The sequence below is a fragment of the Camelus ferus genome, chromosome 7 (genome assembly GCF_009834535.1).
Source record: "Camelus ferus isolate YT-003-E chromosome 7, BCGSAC_Cfer_1.0, whole genome shotgun sequence".
NCBI lineage: Eukaryota > Metazoa > Chordata > Mammalia > Artiodactyla > Camelidae > Camelus > Camelus ferus.
Window position 1 is genome coordinate 66,172,986 of NC_045702.1, and position 24,025 is coordinate 66,197,010.

The window sequence follows — 24,025 nt, forward strand, 5'->3', positions numbered from 1 at the left end:
AAAGAGTATCCATGGACCACAAGGCCAAGACAGAAAGCTCAGTACAGAAGAGGCCTTGGTACAGAGAGGGTTGTAGAGTTGTCTTCACCAGTGGACTAGGGCTGGGGTCGAAGTGGGAACAAGACAGGGTTATCCAGAATCCTCCTGTCCTATCCCCTAGTGTGTTCCACAAACCCAAATCTCAACATTTTAGGCTCAAGTTAGAATTTGTGACTAAGAATATATAGGACAAGAATTTTAGAATTAGAATTTATAATGTCAGGAGACTTATTATAATGGATCTTCGAATAAGAGCATTTCTGTTCTTTCATCCCTATTTAGAAATATTCTTGTCACATTCCAAATGTCAAGTCAGAGTTAAATGTTTATAGAATCATTTACTTCTTAAAAAATAAAAGAGTAACATAACAATCTGTCAGCACTTTTTAAAAAAAACGCTAAATAACCATCAGTTGATAACCATCACTGGTGCACTAGAACCACATTCATTTAAAAATTTTTGTGCATACACAATAACTGTGCATCATTTAAATCTTAAAGTGTCAATTCTTTTCCTAACTGGATTGTTGCAATGTTTTGTCTTCCAGGATGACAGTGTACCTCCAGTTTCCTTTTGGAGGATTCTGAAGCTAAATATAACTGAATGGCCTTATTTTGTGGTTGGTATATTTTGTGCCATTATAAATGGAGGCCTGCAGCCAGCATTTTCAGTAATATTTTCAAGGATTGTAGGGGTGAGTGTTTATGTCCATTTTGGGAGTTTGCTTGTGAGTCCTGACTGAAGAATGAACTGTTTGTATTTGTGACTCTATACAAAAGCCACAAAACACAACATGCTCCTTCGTATGAAACTAAGCAGCTTGAAAGTATAGGACTAGAAGTCTGGTTTGTGATAGGAAAGCTTATTTTTTCAAAGCTGCCTTTGTTGGTTTCTATCCTAGGGCTCTGGGGACCAGATCCCTAAAAAATTGTCCATGAAACTGACTAGGTGACTGTCACCTGTCTGCCATCATTGGGCTCTGAGTCAGCCTCAGGAACTGTCCTATGACTAGTGTGCATAGAGTTCCTTGTATGTTGGTCAGACTGGCTCTAGAGCTATTCTCTGACACACGCCCTTGTCAGGACATGAGCAGGCTGAGCCTGCAACCTCTGAGAGATGTCTGCCCCACGTGTTTAGATGAAAACCAATGGGACAACTTCGGAAAGCTCAAGGTTGACATATGCTGGGTGCACCCGCTTTTTGTGATGGCATTTCCAACAGTAAAGTTACAATCCATGCAGGAATGCTGTCTGCTTAGTGGCGGATGTTCAAACAGTGAGCTGAGGTCACCCTTGCCATGACTGCTGGAAACATCGTGGAGAAAGAGATGGATCACTCTGCAAAACATAGGCCAAACCACTAACTTTTGATTATACCAAGAGATACATAAATATTCAGGTCCACTCATGCATGGCTAACTTATTCCAGGTTGACATTCACATGTTTAATGTAGGCATTCAAAAAATCTCTCTTCGATGTCTGCTTTGTGCCGGGTACTGTTCTAGGTACTGAAACAGTACCAAGAGGGAGATGAAGTGTCTGATTACCTGGAGCATATGTTCTAGGACAGGGGTTAGCAAACCTTGCCTATAAAGGGTAAGAGTATAACTGTTTCAGGCTCTGTAGGTCACATGGTCTCTGTTGCAAATACTCTACTTTGCCCTTGTAGTGCAGAAGTAACCGTTCAGGAACAAATGAACATGGTTGTGTTCCATTGAAACTTTATGGAAACACTTGGCTAGTGGCCCATAGCCACCGTGGATTGGCTGTGGCCAGTCTCTGTTCTAACATTTGTCTTGCAGGCAGAGAGGTAGACAATGGCATCATCAGAATTAAAAAGGAAGTAGTTGGGTCAGTTAGGAATAGGTTTAGCTGCGTACAACAAAAATTTAACAGATTCTATGTTTTCCTCATTCCTAATAATAAGCAGTTGGTCAAGGGCTGGCACATTAGCTCCTAGATATTGGGTAGGCAGCCAGCTCTCTGCCTCGTTGAAGGTTTGTAACACAGAGTTTAGGGTTGTGGGCTCTGAGTTAGTTTGCTTGGGGTATATTCCTGGGTCATCACTTGCTGACTGTGTTATCTTGAGCAAGGTAATTTCTCTGTGCTTTAGTTTCCCTCCATGTAAAATGGTGATGATAATAAAACAAACCTCAGGAGGTAAAGATAAAAGAATAGAACACATGAATTTACTTATTAGAAAAATGTCTGGCACAGAGTAAGAGTTCACTGATTGTTAGCTGTTACTGTTGTTGGAATGACTGACTAATCAAGAAAAATTAATTGAACTTCTTCCAAAAGAATTTTTCCTTTACAAAGGATTAAGTTGCCTGGATTGGATTAGGAATGTGGCTCTTACAAGACTGATGTTGGTCGTCTGTGAAGGGAAATGTTAGTTTTCTTTTCCTGTGGAATGGCTTTCCCTGTGTTCCTCAAACACAAGACATCCTATTAGCTCTTCTAACCAAGATCTGTGGTGCTCGGTCACCTGGCTGTGGTTCCCCACTGGCTCTCTAACTAGCCATCCTACAAAGAAGGCTGGCTCAGGGAACCTCCTTTCTTCAGAAAGGCCTGGGATGAATGAACCACCCCCCTCTCACTGGTGCACTAGAACCATGTCAGCAGATGTGTCTCCAGACACCTTGGGACAGCTTGAAATGTCCAAATTGTAATGCAACAAATTGCCAGACAGTGTTGTTTCCCATCAAAGAAAGAAGTAAATATTTGTTCCTGTTTCTCCTCTACTGAGTGTGTGCTCGTGACAGTCATTACTCCACGAGGGAGTATGAGCAGAGAAAAGGCTCGATCGATTAATGGTGACAGACACATTCTTGGCCCCTAAAGAAGGCAGAATACATACTCCTTTCAGTCTGACCTTAGGGAAGCCAGCCTGACCTCCACATACTAAGTCTCTCTTGACCCTGAATGCTGTGCCAGATGGCAAATGGGTCAGACTTTGAGGGGTTTGTTTGGTGAATGAACTGAAAACACTTTAAATATCTTCCCAACAGGTTTTTGCCAGAGACGACGATCCTCAGACAAAACAACACAACAGTAACATGTTTTCGCTATTGTTTCTTATCCTTGGAATTATCTCTTTTATTACATTTTTCCTTCAGGTACATGTCTACATTTTCACTTTTTTATTGTTGTTGTGAGAAATGTATCATTATTCAACTGGGGAAATTTATTAGATATCTATGTAATTTGCTTTTTGTTAGAATTTCTCCTTTCTTCACTGGGCTATTAGCAGCCAAGTTTCTCTGACATTTTTAAAACAATGACATTTTGCTTTCTCTGGCTCTCTGGCTTATTGCTTCCTTCTCCCCATTCTCTCCTTCCCCAGCTGGAAATATTCATGAAGTCAGAGGGAACAGAGAGTGTTTGATCTAATATGATGTTTGGGAATTAAAGCTGGGGACAAAGAAATGGGATTTAGGGGATCCCTGGACGTAAGTTTGGATAAAAGTACTGCCAGTCAATCTAAATACTCACAGGAATGTCTTCCAGTGTTCTAAAAGCAACCACAAAATCCCAAACCCCATAAACCAGTCATGCGGACTTTACAAATGTTTGAAGCATTTATCGTTCAACTTTTGCTAAAGGAGAAGGAACTCTTTTAATCACGGAGGAATGTCAGTCCTCAAACAGAAAATCTAGGAAACATTTGTAGAGTCAGATTTTACAGCTTGCATATCATTTGGCTGAAATGAAATTGCATGGAATTAAGTGTGCTTAGAGCTTAGCATAGTGATGTAGTGTAGGCTTTGGTGTTAGACTTAGAATCAGGTATGATTTGCACCAGTTCCTGATTTTGTGGCCTTCTGCAAATAAGTAACTTAAACTGTCTACGCCTCAGTCTCCTCATTTGTAAACTAGGGATAATGGTGCCTGACTCTTCATGATCAAAAGAGAGAATATAACTAAGTTCCCAGGCCTATGTGAGGCAGTGGTAAACACAATCGCTTCTTAAATGAATGAATTATTTAGTTGTATGTAATTTTTAAGATAGATCTCTCTAACCTTTAAAAATTATATTACAGCAGACTATAGGGAATCTACACTTAGTAAAATGAAAAAAAAAAAGAGAACTCTCAGTAGGTCCTTTAACAGGTAGTAAGCATACATTCATATTTTGAATAAACAACACTTTTCTGGACATGATGGAAAGAAAACAGACTGGACTCTTTTGTTACTAAGTATTAAGTCTCTTTGGGGAATTTGATCATACTAGAATAAATATGACGCTAGTTGCATACAAGATTGTCATACCACCTATTACTGCCATAGGAGTTGGAAGAAGGTAAAGATTGCTGAGGGTGAAGTTGGTGAAGGAATTTGGAGGGAGGTAGGCTTTGAGATGGAGATATGAATTGGTGACGCAAAGGTGATTGAAAACGTATCTTTGTAACGTGATGACGTTCGGGGAGTCTGGAGCCTGGCTTGCCTGGCAAACCAAGGTGTGAACAAAGACTATAAATCACAGAATCTCAGAAGTGTAGTGATAGCACAATGCCTAACAGTGACGTTAGAATGCCAGCTCTTCACTTAGAAATGTCAGGAGGGAGCCCAGTGTGGGAGTAAATCCCAGGCTGTGGCCTCTCATTCTGGTTAAAATTCTCTTAGATACAGATTCAGATCCCAGCTCTGCCACCTTAGAACCGTGGCCTCTGGTGACTTACCAGGCTCTCTAAACTTCCATTGCTTCTGTAAAGTGGTGACTATAGGGTTGTCATGAGGACTTACAGAGAGAATGTTTGTGACGTACTTGACAATGGCTAGTTCTTAACAAAAATAATGACAGCAGTATTCCCTTAGTGGGCAAGATAGTTCAGATTTCATTCAGCCTAATAGCAGAAATGTTAATCTGGTCATTTCTAAGTAAATGTAATCATTTTGGTAACTTCAGGCTTCAACTCAGTTAACCCAAGGTTTCTCTTTCTCCCCCTTCCCCCTGGACTGGTGTCTGTGTTAGAAGAGGGGTTCTACGACATTATCTCCCTGGATGGAGGGCAGTGGTCTCTGCACATCCAGTGCCCCCCTGCTTCATGCTGACGACCACACTTCCTAATAAATCCCAGATCAGCTTGCCAGTGACTGGGAAGTGACAGTGTCTGTTTCAAAACTGGGCTCTTCTAGCTGTGCCAGCAGTGTGTCCACATTACGGTAACCATGACACACAGTCACTGAAACATAGCCAACTCTTGAAATCGGGCTTTCTGACTTTGTCTATTGTCCTGCTTTAGCAATGATCCCAAGTCCCCCTCCTTTTGTGCCATCAGTGCCTGGGTGTCTGACAAGTGTTTTCCCTTGTGGCTTGTTCTCATTTTTCATAGGGCTACACGTTTGGCAAAGCCGGAGAGATCCTTACCAAGCGGCTCCGATACATGGTTTTCAGGTCCATGTTGAGACAGGTATGTCTGTTGAGGGCTGTGCCTGGGATAGGCAGAGCTCCCCACTGTGCGCCGTGGTCTCAGGCAGTGGGAGTGCTGTCAGGTTACTTACAGCTCCCGTACTGATCTTCACTCAGAGAAGTGGCTGACCGCCCGCCAGGGCAGGCTCAGAGCCCTTCGCTGGGTAGTCTGCTCTGGGTGGGCGCAAATGGAGTCTCCTGGGCAGATTCACCTCCAGCCTCTGTCCCAGCAGCTGTAGGCAGAGTAGGGGGAAGCCATCTTCAGTACCTCTCATCCCTTTCCTCTCCTTCTTTCCTTCTTTCCCCTGGGAAACCCAGGACACTTGGGTTTCTTCCTACCACGAAATACCATCTGTACTCTTTCTTTCCAGGGATCAAAACATCCCCATGACCCATTTCCTCGCTGCTCAGTTTCTTCTCTGGGACTAGACCTAATATACTAATGTACTAATTCAGGCTGCAGTCTTACTAGCTGATGTTGACTTAATAGAATGTCTCTCACATTTTACACCTTCCAATCCCTAACAACAGACAGATGTGAATGTTTCCCTGAAGAAGGGCTGGAGAGGATTCTGGAAATGCAACCCAAAGCCTCCCAGTTCAAAGGGAAAACTTTCTTTAACAACCGTGCAGATTTTGTCTGTGACTTTCTTTGTTTCCATTTTAAAATCAGTAACCCAGTGATCCTCTGGAAGGATGCCTCAGACATGCCGGGGGTACATGAGTCCTGGCTGAGAAGCCTCAGTTGGCTATTTTGGGGTTTCTAGATGACAGTCATGTTTTCAGCTGTCATTCATTTTTCAATCCTTTCCCACTCCTACTACTGCCACTTGAAAAAAAAAAGACATGTTTATGGGGATTGCTAACTTGTGACTGGCAGAGCCAGGGCTGTATCCAGTGAGTGAGAGAACACTGTTTGATGGAGGGTCCTGCCTTAGGATTTTCAGTCAAACCCTATTTATAACTGAGATTCTATTTAGACTCAAGACCTCAGTCCAGGGCCAGGTGCCCCATTACCCTACCAGCCCCCAGGCCAAGTCCTAGGTCCATTATACTTTGGAAGCTGAGCTAAAGGTTTGTGTAATGCCCCCTCCATAAATTATTAAGTCCAGCCATGTATATTAAGTGCCTTCTGCTTACAAGGCATAATACTAAGTATTGTAAAGCTTCAAACTTGAATGGTCCGTGTCTGCAAGGAAGTTACCTTCCAGTGGGGGTGGGGGGGGGTTTAAGCACTTAACAGTTTTGAAAAGCAAATCGATACATATTATAATAAATTATAATACTTTAAAAAAATATTTGGGGGAAAAGTGATAGATACTGCTTTAATTGCAAATCTCTAGTTCAGATAACTTCCTAGGACCATAGTTACTTTTGTAACAGATAAAAAGTCATACTTCAGACTCACAATCATTTTAGTACTTGTGTATTTTAAAATGTTTAAGTTATTCATGATATTAGTAACTTTGCAACATGATGCAGTAAATAAATTTTATTGGTGGATGCCAAAAAAAGATAAAATAAAATACAAATAAAAATGTAAGACAAAGACAATCCTATTTTATGTTGAATGTTAAATTTTAATCTAGATTTCTTTTGTTGGGTTTTTTAAACCCAATTCATTTATTCTGCCCTGAACTACAGTTATCTGTTTATGTCACTTCTTGATTTGGGTGTCAAATAAGCATTTCATGCCTGATATTTCCAGAATTGAACTTTTGACTCTCTCTTAACCGTCACAGGGCTTACTCCTTACCTAGTTTCCCCCGTGTCGGCAAAGGGTCCCTCCATTCTACCTGTTGTTGGGGCTAAAAACCTTGGAGTCATCCTCAACTTCTCTTCTTTGTTTAATATTACAACAGCCTCCCAGCTGGTCTCACTGCCTCCCTCCCTATCCCAGTCCAGTAGGTTCATCTCCCAAGAGCCAGAATCATTCTTCTAACGTAAAAGTCCCATCACTATCCCTCTGCCCAAAACCTTATGAAAGCTATGCATATGTCTCAGGGTAAGATTTGGAATCTTCACAGTTACCTAGAAGGTCACACACAGGAGAGATGAATGATAAGCAAACCTGATGCTGTCACTACAGTCCGAGCTGAGATCTCATGAGTAGGGCTTTAAAGATAATAAAATCATTTTCTGTGCCACAGGATGTGAGCTGGTTCGATGACCCTAAAAACACCACGGGAGCATTGACGACCAGGCTTGCGAATGACGCCGCTCAAGTTAAAGGGGTACTGACCACCTCCTTTCTGCTGCATTTGTCTTAATGGACCATTTTGAATTTCAGCATGAAACTAATTTTCTCCTTACAGTTAGTTCTCAGTATCATTAAGAAAATGTCAAACATTTAACCTACACAATTTATCACATGCCTTATGGTAAAAATGGTAACCATGTAAATATCATATACTGTATAGTGTATAGATAACTTACAAGCTTTGTTTTGTTATTTTCCCTTATTTGTACTATTAACAAAACACACGTGAAAGGATAATTAAGGAAAAGGAAGTATTTATCAGCATATCATGCCAGTCCAATCTGTTTGAATGCTTTGCTATTCCAAGGAAAATTGTAACTGCTACTGAAAAAAAGAATGTGTGTATTTGCTTTAAGAAAGTTTAGGGGCATTTAAGTTCAGAGGGTAGGAAAGGAAATCTATAAAAAAGATTGAAAGAAATGAAAAGAGCTTGAAAAAATGAAAACAAGAGTAGGGAAACAACTTTATCACACTATAAAACTTAAATTCTGCTACTACATGAATCTCTTTAGTTGATATAACTAGAAACTATTGAACCAGTGGGTTTTGATTTGTGATAAGGTAATCATTTCTTTAACTGAAGCTGTTTATGACAAAAATGTACAAGATGATATGGAATTTGGGGGAAAAAAGAGCATGTGATCTCTTTAACCTTATCAATCTTTCACTTTTAATCTTTCTGTAAGAGAGTGCTGTGATAACATTTCTTCTAACTAATGCATGGTGCTTCTGTAACAATTTATTAGGTTATGAATTTGGAAGCACCCAGAAGGTTGTAAAATCGCAATATAAATCTTAGGCATTGTCGTTTTAATACAGATCTCTTTGCTTAAAGGAAACAAATCAATAAAATTTGAGTTTGAGGTTCAAAGTTGTACTGAATTGAACAGAACAGAATGTACACTGCTTGAAATAACTTTGAACTTCCTAAAACAGAAAACAGCCATGATCTTAGTAAATCATCATGGGATGTCAGATTGTCGTAAGTCCTGTAGGAAAAAATGGCAGTGGGACATTCTGGTAGGGGCTTGCCGGTTGTCAGGGAAGGAAGGCCTCAATCTCAGTGATACGGTGACATATGCAATGGGCCTCGAGGAAGGAAAGATGCCAGGCCTGTAGATGTCTAGAGTGACATGTTCTAAACAGAAGGATCAGCAAGTGCAAAGGACCTGAGGCTGGAGCATTTATTACCACAACCGTCACCCAAAACAGCAAGGAGGATAGTATGGATGGAATAAAATGAGTGAAAGGAAAGGTCCTAAGAGTTGAGATTAGTGTCATATCTGAAAGTATATGAGAAACCATTATAGGGTTTTGAACAAAGGAGGGACATGATCTGCAATTTTAAGGCAACTATGTGAGTAGGCTGAAGGGGTAAGGGGAGAGGCAGGGAGTCTGTTGCAGTATTCTAGAGGGAGGGAGGGAGTATTTTAGACTAGGATGTCCTCATGAAAGTGATAACAAGTAATCAGATTCTGGATATAATTTGAAGGTACAGCCAACAGGATTTGTTGGTTGGCTGAACAAGGTATGAGATATGAGAGGAAGAGGATTTAAAGATGACTTAAATTTTGGACCTGCACAATGGAAATAATGAAGTTGCTTTTAATGACACTGGGAAGCCTGTTGAAAGAGTTGTGTTTGGGACGTGGTGAGTTTGCAGCGATGCACACAGTAGATGTACCAGGTGGAGATGTCCAGACGGCAGGTGGATTTGCAAGTCTGAAGTTTAGCAGAGAAGTCTGGTCTGGAAATACGCATTTGGAGAGTTATCGGTGCAGGGGTAGCTTTTAAAGCCCCAAGAGTGGAGGGGTGTGATGGGAACAAAAGCCTGATGGGAATGGGTTTAAGAGAGAGGAGGAAGGGGAACGAGTCATTAAAGGACTCTCTGATAAATGAGGTGGGGAAATGGAGTCGTAGGGTGGAGGAGGACGTAAAGTATCACTCCGTTTTATTTTTTTAATTTAAATTGGCATGAGAATCAGTCAATAAGCTTGGGGTAAGTCCGCTTTGCCAGCTCCCTGGAAGAGCCTTTCCTGATGATAGTGATCTCTGGGGACAAACCGTGTCCTGAAATTTCCTCAATCCTGTATTCCCCGGCTGAACTTTGCTGCCGTAACTTAAGTGAACTGTGCGCAGAGACCTTGTGTGTGCTGAGCAATTTTCAAAGACACATACATCCCACATCCCATTTAGTGTGCAGGGCACGTCCTGGGCGAAACACTTAACTCGGTTCCTTGCAGCCAAACCCTGAGCAGATGCAGTCTGACATCTGTGCCGACAGTCAGGCCTTCTTAAATTCCTCGGGGGTTATGCCTGCCTTAGGCCACAGTGCTGTCCTGTAGTTGTAAAACTGGTGCCCAGGCCTTCTGCTCTGCAGTGTTGTCTGTGAGGCCCTTGGCCACATCCAGGAACTCCACTCTCCCTAACTGCCTGTTGGTGTCCACCATCTGCTTCACATCTGTTTCCTCAGGCATCTCAAGTGCCCACTTTCGTGGCCTCAGTAGCACAGACACCTGCACACTCTGGGTGAGCCACTCTGGGTCATAACTGTTCTCTAGAACTTAGAACAGGAGCTCAAAAAGAGAGACCAGGGAAGAGGCAAGCAGAGGGTGAGCACCACCGGAACCAGGAAAGCCCAGTGTAGCTGTTATCAGAAAAGAGCTAAGAGAGAACGGTTGAATCCCCTTTATGCCACCAGCTTACCTGTTTACGGTAGTGGATACATGTGTGCACGTAACGTATACATATACATATACACATACGCACCTCTGTATACATATATACACATACATATATTACACAGTAGGAAGTAGTGTGATTTTTTTATGTATATAAAATTATCTGAAGCAAGTGGTGCTGTCAAAAATCATCACCACCTAAAATGAGGCTAACTCAAGTTGTGTGTTAAATTTTTTTCATAGTTTCACAGTGAAATGTTTTCTCAGATGTATTTTGTGAGTAAGTAGTTTAATCCTGCTAATCATAAATCAGAAGAAAATAAAGCTCAATATTTTGCCTATGAAATGGGAGGCTTTTAATTTCATTTTATTTTGGTTTAAGGATTAGAATTCTGAGAAAAAAGCAAACGAGAGCCACATAGAGGTCAGAAGCAGCTATGTATTTTAAAATTTTTTTCTTTAATTTTTTTTTTTTCCCCTGGGAGAAGGTAGTTAAGGGAAAGATGAAGTTAAATGTTCCTAATTTCAAAAAGAGATTCAGGAAATATGCTTGTTTAAAAATTGGATTTCAACCGATATGCTTGTGCTTTGGGGAGGAAATAAATAGCAGGAGAGGGGAAGGTGGGGAGAAAGATGAGTGGGAGAGGAGGTGATACAGGTATGTGCTAACACAGTGGGCTGGAGAGACTGCGAGGAGAGTCTTGGTAGGTTTCCGGTGTTAAGCAAGTTTGTCGTACCTTGCTTCACCCTTGGGCTCTGGTGTTGGAGTGTTACCTATTCTCAGCCTTACTTTTTTTTTTTAATGGAAGTACTGGAGATTGAACCCAGGACCTCCTGCATGCTTAACTTGCACCCTACCACTGAGCTCTACCCCCCACCCCCCAGCCTTACTGTTGAAATGAAAATTATCTGGCTACTACTAATCCATGCTCTCCCATGGAGCACTCTAGAGATTCCTTTTCCATCTGAGAAATGGATGTGAGATACTGTTAGTCTTTAGAATAAAGAATGGTGACCAGTGCAATGTCACCTGAAGTGCTAAATCACCTTAAGCCAAGGGACTTACTTTACCCCCTGCTTAAGATTCTAGATCTTTTAGAACATCTTACATGTACATTAAAGAATTAATTTGTCATCTTTGACCCATTTTACCTATTTCTGCAGTCTTAGCTACTATCCGAAGCTGAATATTTATATGCCTGAAAGCTTAAGTCCCGGGTAATTTCTCTGCTATGAACTTGGAGGATGTTCTGAGTACTCCTCTCTATCGGTTGCTGTGGGAAATGAGTTCTGAGTAGGACTTGTAAATGCTGAGAACAGGAATAATCTCCCTCATCCCTGTGCCACAGTCTCTCTTCAGGTTGTAATCTTTGACCTTCAAATTGAAAATGAGCAAATACAGAGAGCTGGCTTTGAAGGCCCCTCCACTCTTGAACTTGCACCAAGTTTAGCTAAGCATCCTGTTATTAGAAGCTCAGTGACTGCCTCAAACAAAAATAAATGCTCTGTTATTTAGGCTGTTTCTTTCAACCCTGGTGCAGTTCCCTGGTATGGAATTTAATGTACAGGGGCTACTGGTAGTCTTGTAATACCTGTTTCCCCCAATTACTGGTGTGGTGTTTATAGCAACATAGGTGTTGAATGATTTCAGAGGGTTGATATTGAGTCAGGGGGCTTGTAAAGAATTCTGTCCAAAAATTCAGAGCTGACAGAAGCTTTAGTTATTCATCAGTGTACCTGCTTGTTTTGGGGTTGGGAAAAATTTGTCCAAAATCACAGAGGTGGCCGTTACCATTCTAGACTGTGCTCCATCATAATGTTTCCCTGAGACTGGCCCCACTCAGGCAGAGGAAGTTTGGGGAGTGAAAAAAACATGGGCCATTTTCAAAGAGAAGTAGATCCGGCAGCCAGAGCAGGAATTTGCAAAGGTTCAAGGGCCTGGGGTGTTTCCAGGGTAAAAGAGGGAAGTAGAGAGTAGTGGTCTGAATTGACTGTATATTTTGACTTTGGCTTTTCAGTTGGAAATAACTACATGCATCTGAAAGTCATGCTTCCAGCTCCCTCAGGCATACAGACAGAAGGTTCTGATGCCTGCTGAATATCCTAAATTAAATCCTGTAACTTTCAGCTCTGTGTATTTTTTCTAAACATAATAAGCATCTCTAATAGGCTAAGGTATATTTGGACATCCTTAATGATAAATATTAGGCTTAAATTATGGGTAATGATGCATCTACCATTGGAAATTTCCAACATTCCTGATTTAATATAATTGTCAGTCTGTTTTATCTTGCTGATTTGCAGAGCTTGCATTAGTGACCATGATATTGATTCATGAAGATTTTCTTGGTATTAAAAAATCAGATGAGGTAGAAATACGTAATTGAACTTTGAATCATTGATCTTCTTTCTGTGTTTATTCTAAAGTCATGGAAATTCTCATTTTAGAAACCGAATACGCTTACAAGTGAACTTTTACTTTTTATTTCGTAACCGAGAAGAGATTTTCATGAAGCTGAATTATCATAATCCTTAAGAAAATATAGAAACACAGATTTCAAAGATGATAAATGTCTGTGTGAACATGTTTTGTTTGTTTGTTTTACAGGCTATAGGTTCCAGACTTGCTGTAATTACCCAGAATGTCGCAAATCTTGGGACAGGCATTATTATATCCTTAATCTATGGCTGGCAGTTAACACTTTTACTCTTAGCAATTGTGCCCATCATTGCAATAGCAGGAGTTATTGAAATGAAAATGCTATCTGGACAAGCACTGAAAGATAAAAAAGAACTAGAAGGTGCCGGGAAGGTGAGTCAAAAGGAATATAATTGCTGAGCTAAATAGAGTAAAATATTATACTCAGTGTTGTTCTGTTACTCAACGACTACCACCTGTGCTCCAAGAATGTTTTTATAACTTTTCTTCAAAGCAGTCTTGTTTGACACTTGCTTCCTCAAAGCAGATTGGAAACTGATGAAAAGTAGCAAACCAAATTCTTAGACCCTCAGACTGACAACAAATTTTATCAGGCTTTTCTGGTTTCTAGCTTCCCACTCTTCTCCCTGCCTCTCTCCTTCCCCACCCCTCCTTTCCTCACTCCCACTTTCTCTGGAGCAAGCAGAAATCCATTGCTTTCTTGAGGAAAGTAGGCTCATTCAATTGTATAGGGGCGGGGAGATTAGAAAATGGGGAAGTCTTAAAGATATTTTTTCTATCTGGCTTAAATTATTTTTAAATTTCATTTTATATATGTATTTTTTATTGAAGTAGAGTCAGTTTACAATGTTGTATTAATTTCTGGTGTGCAGCATACTAATTCAATTATACATATGTATATATATGTATTCCTTTTCAGATCCTTTTTCATTATAGGCTATTACAAGATATTGAATATAGTTCCCTGTGTTGTACAGTAGGGTAGCTTAAATTATTATCATTCTTTCCTTTTTGTTATGCCTCCTCCCTTCATCTTATTTCTTACATCTGTTTACTCTTACCCTAATACTAGTTTGTTTGTTTGTTTGCTTGTTTGGCTGCATACTTGTCTATTTGTGATTTTTCTGGTTGTGTTTTCAACAAATGCCTATATGGCATTTGCAGTGTTTTCTTGAGCAAACACTTTACTCCTCAGAGGGACCCTAAGAGGTAGGTTCTATTATTAGCTGCTTTTTCAGGTGAGGCTGAGGCACAGGCAGGTCAGGCCCCTGGTGCCTTAGACCTGATAAGTCTCAGAGCCAGGATTCAAAGCCAGACGGTCGTGCTCCAAAGTTGTGCCTCTGTTAAGAATAAGAAACGAAGAGATCTACTGATGGCTGGATGTAATCTGACACCAGGTGTTCTGTATCATTGCAGAGATGAGCAGTCAGAGCAGGACTGACCCCCAGGAGTGGGCCAGCCATCTAGGATAGGGGTACATCTATCAGGGGATCCTCTATGGCTCCCAAGAGTCAGGGCAGGGACCCAGGCAGTCACAGTGGCTCAGGTGTCTGAGACACTTTGTCTCTGTGCCAGGCTCTTCACCAGTAAGGATGAGGAAGGGATCCTGCAGGTTGGTCACCACTAACACTTTGTCCTCCACCTCCCTGCTGTCTCCTCAGGCTTTCACCCTGTGTCCTTGGGATTCCTTCAGGAAATCCCTTTGGACCAGCTTTAGTGCTTCTCAGTGATTGTCTGTGGGGGAAAGATCTCATGTGATGTTTCCCGTCAGGCTATCAGAAGCCCTCTCCTGAGGGTCAGCAGCATGTGGCTGGCCCCCAGGCATCCAGCTGTGGCCCGGTCCAGGTAACACGGGCCCTTGTCAGGAAATCCATCCTGTGACAAGTCCCTTCATTTAATCCTGTACTTGTTGATTTTCCCCCTATGCTGTTGACTCTTCATCTGAGGAGAAGATGGAAAAATCTAGCATGAAATGCATATAAAAAGGAGACATATTACAATTTGACAGTGTCTTCACTTACTGACGTGTTCAGAATGTCCCAGAAAGGAGTCTTAGGTTGTTTGTAGGAAGATGATGATCGATCTTAAGGCAGCATGGATCTTAACCACAGGCTAATGTCTTGGTAGGGTGCCTCAGATTCAGACTCTGATTTCTGCCCCCACGGGCAAGGGAAGAGGTGCAGATGGAAAAGGGTATGTGTAAATATAGCAGCTCTTCTTGGTAATGGTCGGTGGTGGGATAAATGCTCTGATTCAGGGGTGATTCATGAGAAGGGCAGAAGCAGGTAGGGAGAGCAGTGGTGACTGCTCATGAAATAAAAATCAGCTCCCATCTGATCAGCATTCTCAGGTTACCATTTATTGAGTATTTATTATATATCAGGCATCTTGCTAAGACCTCTACATACATTACATCATTTGACACTCTCAATAACCCTTTTGAATGATCCCATTAGGTAATGAAACCCAAGATTCAGAGAAATCAGGTAACTTGCCCAAAGTCACACAGCAACAGTCTAACTGATCTCCCTGCATTCACTCCTGTTCTTGTCTACCTGCTTTCTGCATTTCTCTCGCAGAAGCCTCACTCATCTCTTACAGACAGAAATAAGATCGTGCTAACCCCAAAACCTCTAGGGGCTTCTGATCACACTTAGAATAAAATCAGCCCTTTACCCTGAATTGTAAAACTCTGCAAGACCCAGCCTCTGGAGGCTTCTCTGACCCTCTCTCGTGCACTGCTGTCTCCGTCGCCCACCCTGCTCTGGCCTTGTGGACCTTCTCCCAGTTCCTAGCACACTCCAAGCTGGTTCTCTCTGAGCTTCCCAAGGCTGCCTCCTTTACAGGATTCACATCTCAGAATGTCTCTTCAGAGAGGTCTTTCCTGATACTTGAATTAATTCCCAACCTTTCTCAGCACGTTATGTTTCTTTCCTATTTATTGGTTAATGGTCTGTCTTCCTTACTAAAATGGGAACCAGGCGTATCTGTTGGTTTGCCCTTAAAGGGACAGAGCAAGCCCAGGATTCCAGAGCAGGATGTTGTGATGTCCGGCTGTATCCTGACTGTGCGATGTCATCACCTCTACCCTGTCCGCAATCTGTGCTCCGGCTTCTGTCACATTGCTATTGACTAAGAAACATTTTTATAGAATAGATGCTTTTGCCTCTCAAAAATAAAAGCTTTAATCAAACTTCAGTTTATTTGAGGGTGGGAGGAGCAATGTCAGGGTTTCTTTTGTTTCTTCTAGGAACATATACATATTTTTTTCTTTTCTTCAAAATTTCTTAGTACGTAATGGTTTCTGATAGATACTCAGTGCTATTTACTCTTCTCGAATTGGAAGTTCTCACTCCTTATAGTGGTTAATGAGTCTATTTAAAACTCTTGGGATAAATGAAGCTATGAGGATCCAGAGTACTAATTAAGCCTTTTCCTAATTGCTTCATTGTTTGGAAGATAAAGACAATTGTGCCATGATTGTATTGTTTTACTCACCATTCAGGGTCTGTGACTCATAAACTCTTACTTTTATAGGGCTGTTCATGCACTGTAAAAAGTGACAACATTTACAAACCAGTCCCAAACAAAACACACTCGCCTTAGAAAATATGCACAGAAAATATTTGTTAAAACTGTTACACTGAAGCTTACGGTAAAACCTCTTTACCAACAATGTTATAATTTGTTGAATTCTCTTACTAATGTGAAAAACCTCTTCTATTTGTTTGAAGCCTTATAATCAAAAATATTCCTAACATGGGGTCTGAACAAGGATTGTCTTTGGGGGTTTGATTGGAGGTGAATTTTTTCCTGTGACTTTTTGCTTTCTGTACTTTTAGCATTTTCTAGGATGAGTGTGTATTTTTATAATATATAAAGAATTTTATAAAATATTGTAACATAAATTGAATCGGGACATTTTCCTATATTTGTTGTTGTTTGGTGGGGAGGTAATTAGGTTTATTTATCTTTTTTTTTTTTTAATAAAGGTACTGGGAATTGAACCCAGGACCTCATGCATGCTAAGCACGCATCCTACCACTAAGCTGTACCCTCCCCCTTTTTCCTATATTTGTTAGTAGCTTATGGTGAACATAGGTCAGTCTTCTGGGGCTACTGGGTCAGAGTTTATTTTTAACTTTATTTTTTAAATACATTTTTGTTCTTAAAAACATGGGTTTTTTTTCTTCTAGTAGCTTTTTGCATTAGTCTTTAAAACTGACTTAATGTTACGTCAAATATTTGCTATTATCTTTGCAATTAGGTCTTTGTGTAGGATTCAGTAAAGAATAGTGAGATTTTGTGTTTGTGACTTTTAAGCTGTTAAGTCACTCCAGTGTAACTGAATGTGTCTGTTTTAGAATAGTTCTGACCAGTGTAGAGGCCAGAGAAAGGAAAAACATCTTAAACAATCAAATTTTCCTTACTGATTTATAATTTAGACTTACAATTTGAGAAATTATTCCTGCTAGAATTAAAGAGTTAAAAAGGGACTTCAGAGACCCTCTTGTCCAACCTCCTCATTTTACAGGTGAGGAGAACAAGACAGAGAAGTGTTTCAAGGTCCCACGCTGATGCAGGCTGAAATCTCATTTTGTACATTGTTTTTTGTATTTTCCATAGCCCTTTACCCAGAGGTTATAAAGGATGTACTTGTCCTAGTCAAATAGCCTTGTTAAAAGCTATATTCAAGTAAAATATAATTAAATGATAGGAACTTTCTGGAAAAGAAATTGATAATATGTGCCATGCTCCTTAGAAATTAGTTTATTCCCTTTGACCTAGTGATTTCACTTTTGAGAACTTCTAAGAAAATAATTCACTATGGACGAACATTTATGTACAAGGATGTTTATCACATCATTTAAAAAAAGTTTGGTTTTTATTTTGAGGAGGAGGTATTAGGTTTATTTATTTATTTTAATGGAGGTACTGGAGATTAAACCCAGGCCCTCTTGCATGCTAAGCATGTGCTGTACCTCTGAGCTATATACTCCCCTCCAGCATTATTTTTTAATAAGAATTGAAAACCTTGTTCAACAATAAAGGACTTCTTAGCTGACTGGGATATTAAGTGGCCCTTTAAACAGCCCATCAGTAATGTATGTTTGATGACCTTGAAAAATACTCTTGATGTCTGTTAAGGTAAAAAATGAGGCTGTAAAGCCAAATAGAGAATTGGATCCCAATTTTGTTAAGTATATGTTTAGAAAAAGAAAAAAATGTGAGTGGATTATATAAAATACACCAACATGTAACTTTCCATCACCTTCTTTTTCTTTTCAGTATTTTCTAAATATTCTTTAGTTGTCTCATATGACAATTATTCAGAGAAAAAGATTAACATTACATGTTATTTTATATATATACATATACATATATAATAACTATAAACTTAAAACGTGACCATCATAGAAGAAAGAGCACTGCAATAGAGGTAAAATACTGAGTGCTCAGGTTAATTTTGAGCTGTAAAAGATGGCTTTAGGTCAGTGCCATCATCTGTTTAAGCTCTAGCTTCTTTTTCTGTAAAGAGAAGTTTGAATTAGCCTATCTTCCTTATGGACTGAAAACTTGATTTGGTAAGTTACTTAGTATCCTTTTCCATAGCAAAGAAGCTCATGGGTCATAATAAATATAATTTAATACTACATATTAAATACTATCTAATGCCATACTAAATAATTGATTTACAATTAATTTTATTAATCTCTTTTATGGAATTCAAACTTACTGCCACCGTTGGCCTTTGTGCCCTTAGTGACTGGGTGCTCTCTGTTACAGATTGCAACGGAAGCAATAGAAAACTTCCGAACAGTTGTTTCCTTGACTCGAGAGGAGAAGTTTGAATATATGTATGACCAGAATCTGCAGGTACCATACAGGTAACCACGGAAGAGTGGGAGGGGAGTGTGGGGAGTTTTCCAGTCATCAGATTTGTTTTCAGGAAGGTTACTTTGGTTGGAAGGTAGGGAATGGGTGGAGAAACTTCTAGAAAGGAGCCAAGTAGGAAGCTCTTAGAATTAGCCAATAGAGGACTCACGAGACCCTGACCTAAGGCAGGGACGTCTCAGAGGTAGAAGCTGTGAGAGCTGTAACTAATGGGAAGGGGAGGGAGAGAGGATATTGAGAAGGACTCTCTGACACAAGTTTGGATGAAGACCCTATTACATGTTCCTGCTGGGAATTAGTTCTTTAAGGAACATGAGACTTGAGGTATCTTTGGGCCCCAAGGGGGTGGTGCTTCTGGAGTACGCCTTTCCTTCATCTCTTTACCCTTCTCCAATGGAGACTTCCTGTTCTTCCTTTATGAACTCAGTGAGGGCTCTAAAAAGTGATGTAAACATAAGCAAACCCAACCTCTGTGAGACTCACTTCTTCTATGGTGAAAGGAGAGAGCTGGACCTTATCAATGGGTTTTCAAACTTTTTAAACAATAGTAGAGCTTTTTTTTCTGGAAAAAAAATCATTTGAAATCCCAGTGTATGAAACAGATAAAAGCAGAGTTGATCTGGTTGAAGCAGGAGTAGGAAGCCCAGCCCACTCACCAGTCTGCTCTTACCCCCACATTGCCCAGTGCCATGTGACTCCAAAAATCCATGCATGTTAACTCCTTTGTGGAGCCTTTTCTCACTCCCCCAGAGAGTTAGTGCTTCCTCCAGTCTTCCTGTAACATGTTGTTCATAAGGTACTTTCGTTGCATAAATCTTAATCCAAGTTGACTCCTCGGTCCCCAAGGACAAGAACATGCCTGGTTCCTCTGTGTGGCCCAGCGTGGTCCCTGCACCTTGTGTGTTTTGGGTCAATGTGTATTGAATGAATGTTCACTGTATAGTACATACATGTTATCTATCCATGAATGAGGGAAAAGAGGTAGAAATTCCATGTATTAATTCCTAACCATCTCATCATGTTTTTGCTGGCTTATTTTAACTTTACCTCAACACTTTGAGGTGTGGTTAATTCTTCATTAAAGATGAAGACACTGAGGCTCAGAGATTAGCCAGTTTCCTCAATTCTTTCAAGTGGTGATGTGAGGAACTTAGATTTTTGGAAACGAAACCCGTTTTTATCTGCCGCAACTCCATACCCAACTGCTAACCATTTTCAGGGTTGAGAAATGAAAGTCAAGGAAGTTTCAAAATGTCTTCTTTCCAGAAACTCTCTGAGGAAGGCGCACATCTTTGGAATCACGTTCTCCCTCACCCAGGCAATGATGTATTTCTCTTACGCTGGCTGTTTCCGGTTTGGCGCCTACTTGGTGGCGCATGGCCTCATGGACTTTCAGGATGTTCTGTTGTAAGTATGGAGCTCTAGTTACAGTTAAACCCTAGAAATCAAGCCGAGGTAACATACTTCATGCCTGGATAGAAAACCTTACTGCGAAGCTTCATGAAGAGACTTTGGTGGTTCAGAAGATGGCATTTTGCCTCTGAAGTTTCCGTATGCTATTCTGGAAGCACCTCATTTCATTTGGGGAGCCCCTGAGTTTCCTTCTGCCTGGTGCTTACTCACACATTCAGCCTTCCTGCATTCATGGCTCAGTGGGATGGTCATTCAGTGAGGGGTTTCCAGAAGGCCTGGGTGCTTGGGCAGAAGCTTAACCCAGAGCAGGTACCTGGCTCCTTGTAAAGGACTAACAGGGCGCCTGAAGAATGAGTGTGGAGCACTGAGTTCTGAGAGCCCTGGAAGGTTCCAGGATAAATTTGCTTTCCTTGACTTAAAAAAAAAAGCAGTTAGAAGGTGAAAGCTGGAGAAATTGAGAAGTGACAAAGGAAAGCTAACCTAGGATGTCTGCTCTGTCAGTGTGAATGCAGCAAATTGTTCAGGTAGAAGACAATGCTCAAATACGCAGTTTGGTCGTGAAATGTGTGTGTAATTTTCCTGACTGTCTAGATTTGGTGATGGCTGAGCTGCCCTTTGAATAGCATACGATAATTAGTGGTAATACAGTTTTACATTTAAATCAGAGCCATCTAAGCCTGGAAATATAATGTATTAGTATAATATTTCCATCCTATTTAGACACTGACTTGTGCATGCATTATAGTTTTCTCCAGATGACCCCATCAGCAAATTTTAAATTTCCACTTAATATCTATATGACAAATGACATTGGGTGCTATTTATAGCTATGACCAAAAGATCAAAACCAGGCATCATTAGCATTAGTGCTTTGATTAAATATTATTTGATGTATTGCTTTACTCCAAGGTTAAGGTATGCAGTTGATGAAAGTTGCTGACTCTTGGCCATTGAGATTTGGAAAATCAATCTTCCAAGTAAAGGATAGGGTAGACCTATCTGAAGAGCAGTCCATTTTAAAAAGATCCTACAGGTCTAAATAGTAACAAGCCCAAGGTTAACTATCTGTGTGATTTATTTAGCGCTATTAAAAAAAAAAAAAAGACACTGTGTGCGCCATTAACACAGGCAGAGTCCCAAGGAACGGACCTAGTGAACTTAGTATTATTCTGGGAAGATTCCCAATATTATGTCTGTTCCAGGCCCACTGTTTAGAAAAGCATTTTGATAAATCTGTCTAGAGGAGGCAGGTGGAGTGTTGAGGGTGAAAGGGGATACCAAAGAAGCAAAGGGCCTTTTTCACAATAGTCCAGTGCTTGGAGGGTGTTATTATGCAAAGGGATGTACATTTTTCTTCAGCTTGAAAAGAAATTTTTTTAACAATAGACTTCCTCAGCCAAACTTCCGACTTCCTAAAACAAAGGATGGAAGCCAACTTAGGGGAAGTGCCCTGGCACAAACACTGAGAACTGGACTTGATACCCTGTGAGGTCCTTCCCTGCATTAAGCTACGATGAGTCCCATGTCAAAGATTAAGAATGTCGTCACTTCATGAGAGCAGCACGATATCTGGCTCTTGAAGGAACTCGCTCTTTGCTGTGCAGCTCACAGGTTTTCTAAGAATCTGATGTAATTCCAGCAGAACCGTCTCTCTCCATTATTGATTGCCAAAATAATGCTGCATAACAATCAACCACTAACTCCCAGTGACGTACAGTAATAAACATTTATTTTTGCCCTTAAGTCTGTGCGTCAGCAGGGCAGTTCTGTTGATCTGGGTTGGGCATAGTGGATCTCAGCTAGGCTGACTCTTGAGTGCAGTGAGCTACAAGCTAGTTGGCTGGGGCTCACACAGCACTCTTCTATCTGTATCTTGTCCTCCAGAGAGAGAGAAGCACGCAAAGTCCCCTGAGTCATAGGCTTTGAACTGGCAACAGTCACTTCCACCACATCCTGTTGGCCAGAACAAGTCAAAGGCCACCCCAGATTCAAAGGGTAGGAAAACACACTCCACTTCTTAAAAGGAGGAGCTGCAAAGTCACATTACAAGAAGGTGAGGACACAGAGAGAGATGAAACCTGGGGCCATTTTACAATCACTCTATTACTCTGTCATGAACTTATAAGGAAATGTGTTTTATTGGTTTTGTTTTATTGTTGGAGTAGTGTTTTTGTAATTGAGGCAGTGCTCTCTGGTTTTAGAAGTGTCACCTTTCTAGCACTGCAGTCGTAACTCTTTGTGCACATGTTCTGTCTTTGTTGTTTGCAGAGTGTTCTCAGCTATCGTCTTTGGAGCCATGGCTGTAGGGCAGGTCAGTTCATTTGCTCCTGACTATGCCAAGGCCAAAATTTCAGCATCCCACATCATCATGATCATTGAAAAAGTCCCTCTGATCGACAGCTATAGCACGGAAGGCCTGAAGCCGGTCAGTTTGAAGTTTTGATTATATGATCTGCTCCTGACTGATGGATGAGAGTATTCTAAGAGGAAGCTTAATAAAATCTGTGCTTGGTGGGGGAGGGTATAGCTCAGTGGTAAAGTGTGTGCTTAGCATGTAAGAAGTCCTGGGTTCAGTCCCCAGTACCTTCATTAAAAAAAAAAAAGAATAAATAAATAAAGAAACAAATAAACCTAATTAACCCCCCCAAAAAAAACTTTTAAAAATTGTTAAAAATCTGTACTTTTTTATTTGCTTGGTAATAAAGTAGAACTTTCTATATCAGGAGTTCATTTTAATAAATGCTGATCATACAGGTTAACATCTACTACTTTTGTTCAACAAAGCCACAAGGATATGGAAATACTGCCCACTGTATACACAAATCCTGTTAATCAGGTTTTATTATATGTAGGTTACTCTATTCTCTAGGAACTAAAGATTTGAGCTATCACATATGTTGTGTGTAATGCAACGTGCTATAAAAACACTGACCCTTTGAGATCTCACTTACTACATTCTAGCAGTTACAAGCAAAGCCTGATTGATGCTAATGCAGGTCACCACCTTCTGACACCTGGCAGTAAAGGGTTGGCTATAAAATGAGTTTTCAAGATTGCAGCAATTAAATGTACTGTTATTTTTCTGATTTTAGATTACAATGGAAGGAAATGTGACATTTAATGAAGTCAAGTTCAACTATCCCACGCGACCAGACATCCCTGTGCTTCAGGGACTGAGCCTCGAGGTGAAGAAAGGCCAGACCCTGGCCTTGGTGGGCAGCAGCGGCTGTGGGAAGAGCACGGTGGTCCAGCTCCTGGAGCGGTTCTACGACCCCTTGGCTGGGAAAGTGGTGAGCACACTTTCTTATTCATCTCGTGTCCAGTTTTTTGTCATCTAAATGTCTGGATGTATTTAATTCTCGCCTAGAAGCCATGGTTTTTCAAACCTTTAAATAACGATCCTACTTAAGGTCTGACATCCTAGATACAGTCTCCAAGCTGTGTCCACTGCCCCAGCCAACTTCTCTAGCCTTTCTCTCAACACTGCTCCTCTCCCCTCCTTTGGAAGCAGCCTAAAAAGTCTAAAAACCACGCATCATCCTCCCCTTGGTTAGGTCTCAGTTTATCCGAGAAGATCCAGGAAAACTGAAAGTAGCCGGAAAGCTGGAGGAGGGATGCTGAGAGAGACTAGGGAGATGGGAGCCAGGGATGGAAAGAGTTTCAACAAGAAGAAAGGTAGTCAGCAGTGACAAATGTCAGGGAGAGGTGGGTTAGGTGAAGACTGAAAGGATATGGGAGGATTTGGCAATTAATAGGCTGCTTCTGAGATTTTAAAGTATTTTCAGTGATGTAGGTGTAGTATAAAACAGTTTAGCGTGGCTGACTGTATGGTTAGGAGGGTAATTGGAAACTGAGTGTAGACTCTCAAGAAGATCAAAGGTGA

General features: G+C 40.8%; 1 protein-coding gene across 1 annotated transcript in view; it reads left to right on the forward strand.

Annotated features, from left to right (window-relative positions):
• ABCB1 (ATP binding cassette subfamily B member 1) overlaps window positions 1-24,025 on the forward strand; it is a 93,094-nt gene that overhangs the window by 59,795 nt on the left and 9,274 nt on the right. Inside the window, 10 exon segments of the mRNA XM_032484071.1 lie at window positions 2-58; window positions 588-734; window positions 3,052-3,159; window positions 5,377-5,454; window positions 7,604-7,687; window positions 13,003-13,206; window positions 18,622-18,722; window positions 19,996-20,136; window positions 22,411-22,567; window positions 23,235-23,432. Of these exon segments, the coding sequence (XP_032339962.1) occupies window positions 2-58; window positions 588-734; window positions 3,052-3,159; window positions 5,377-5,454; window positions 7,604-7,687; window positions 13,003-13,206; window positions 18,622-18,722; window positions 19,996-20,136; window positions 22,411-22,567; window positions 23,235-23,432 (1,275 nt within the window).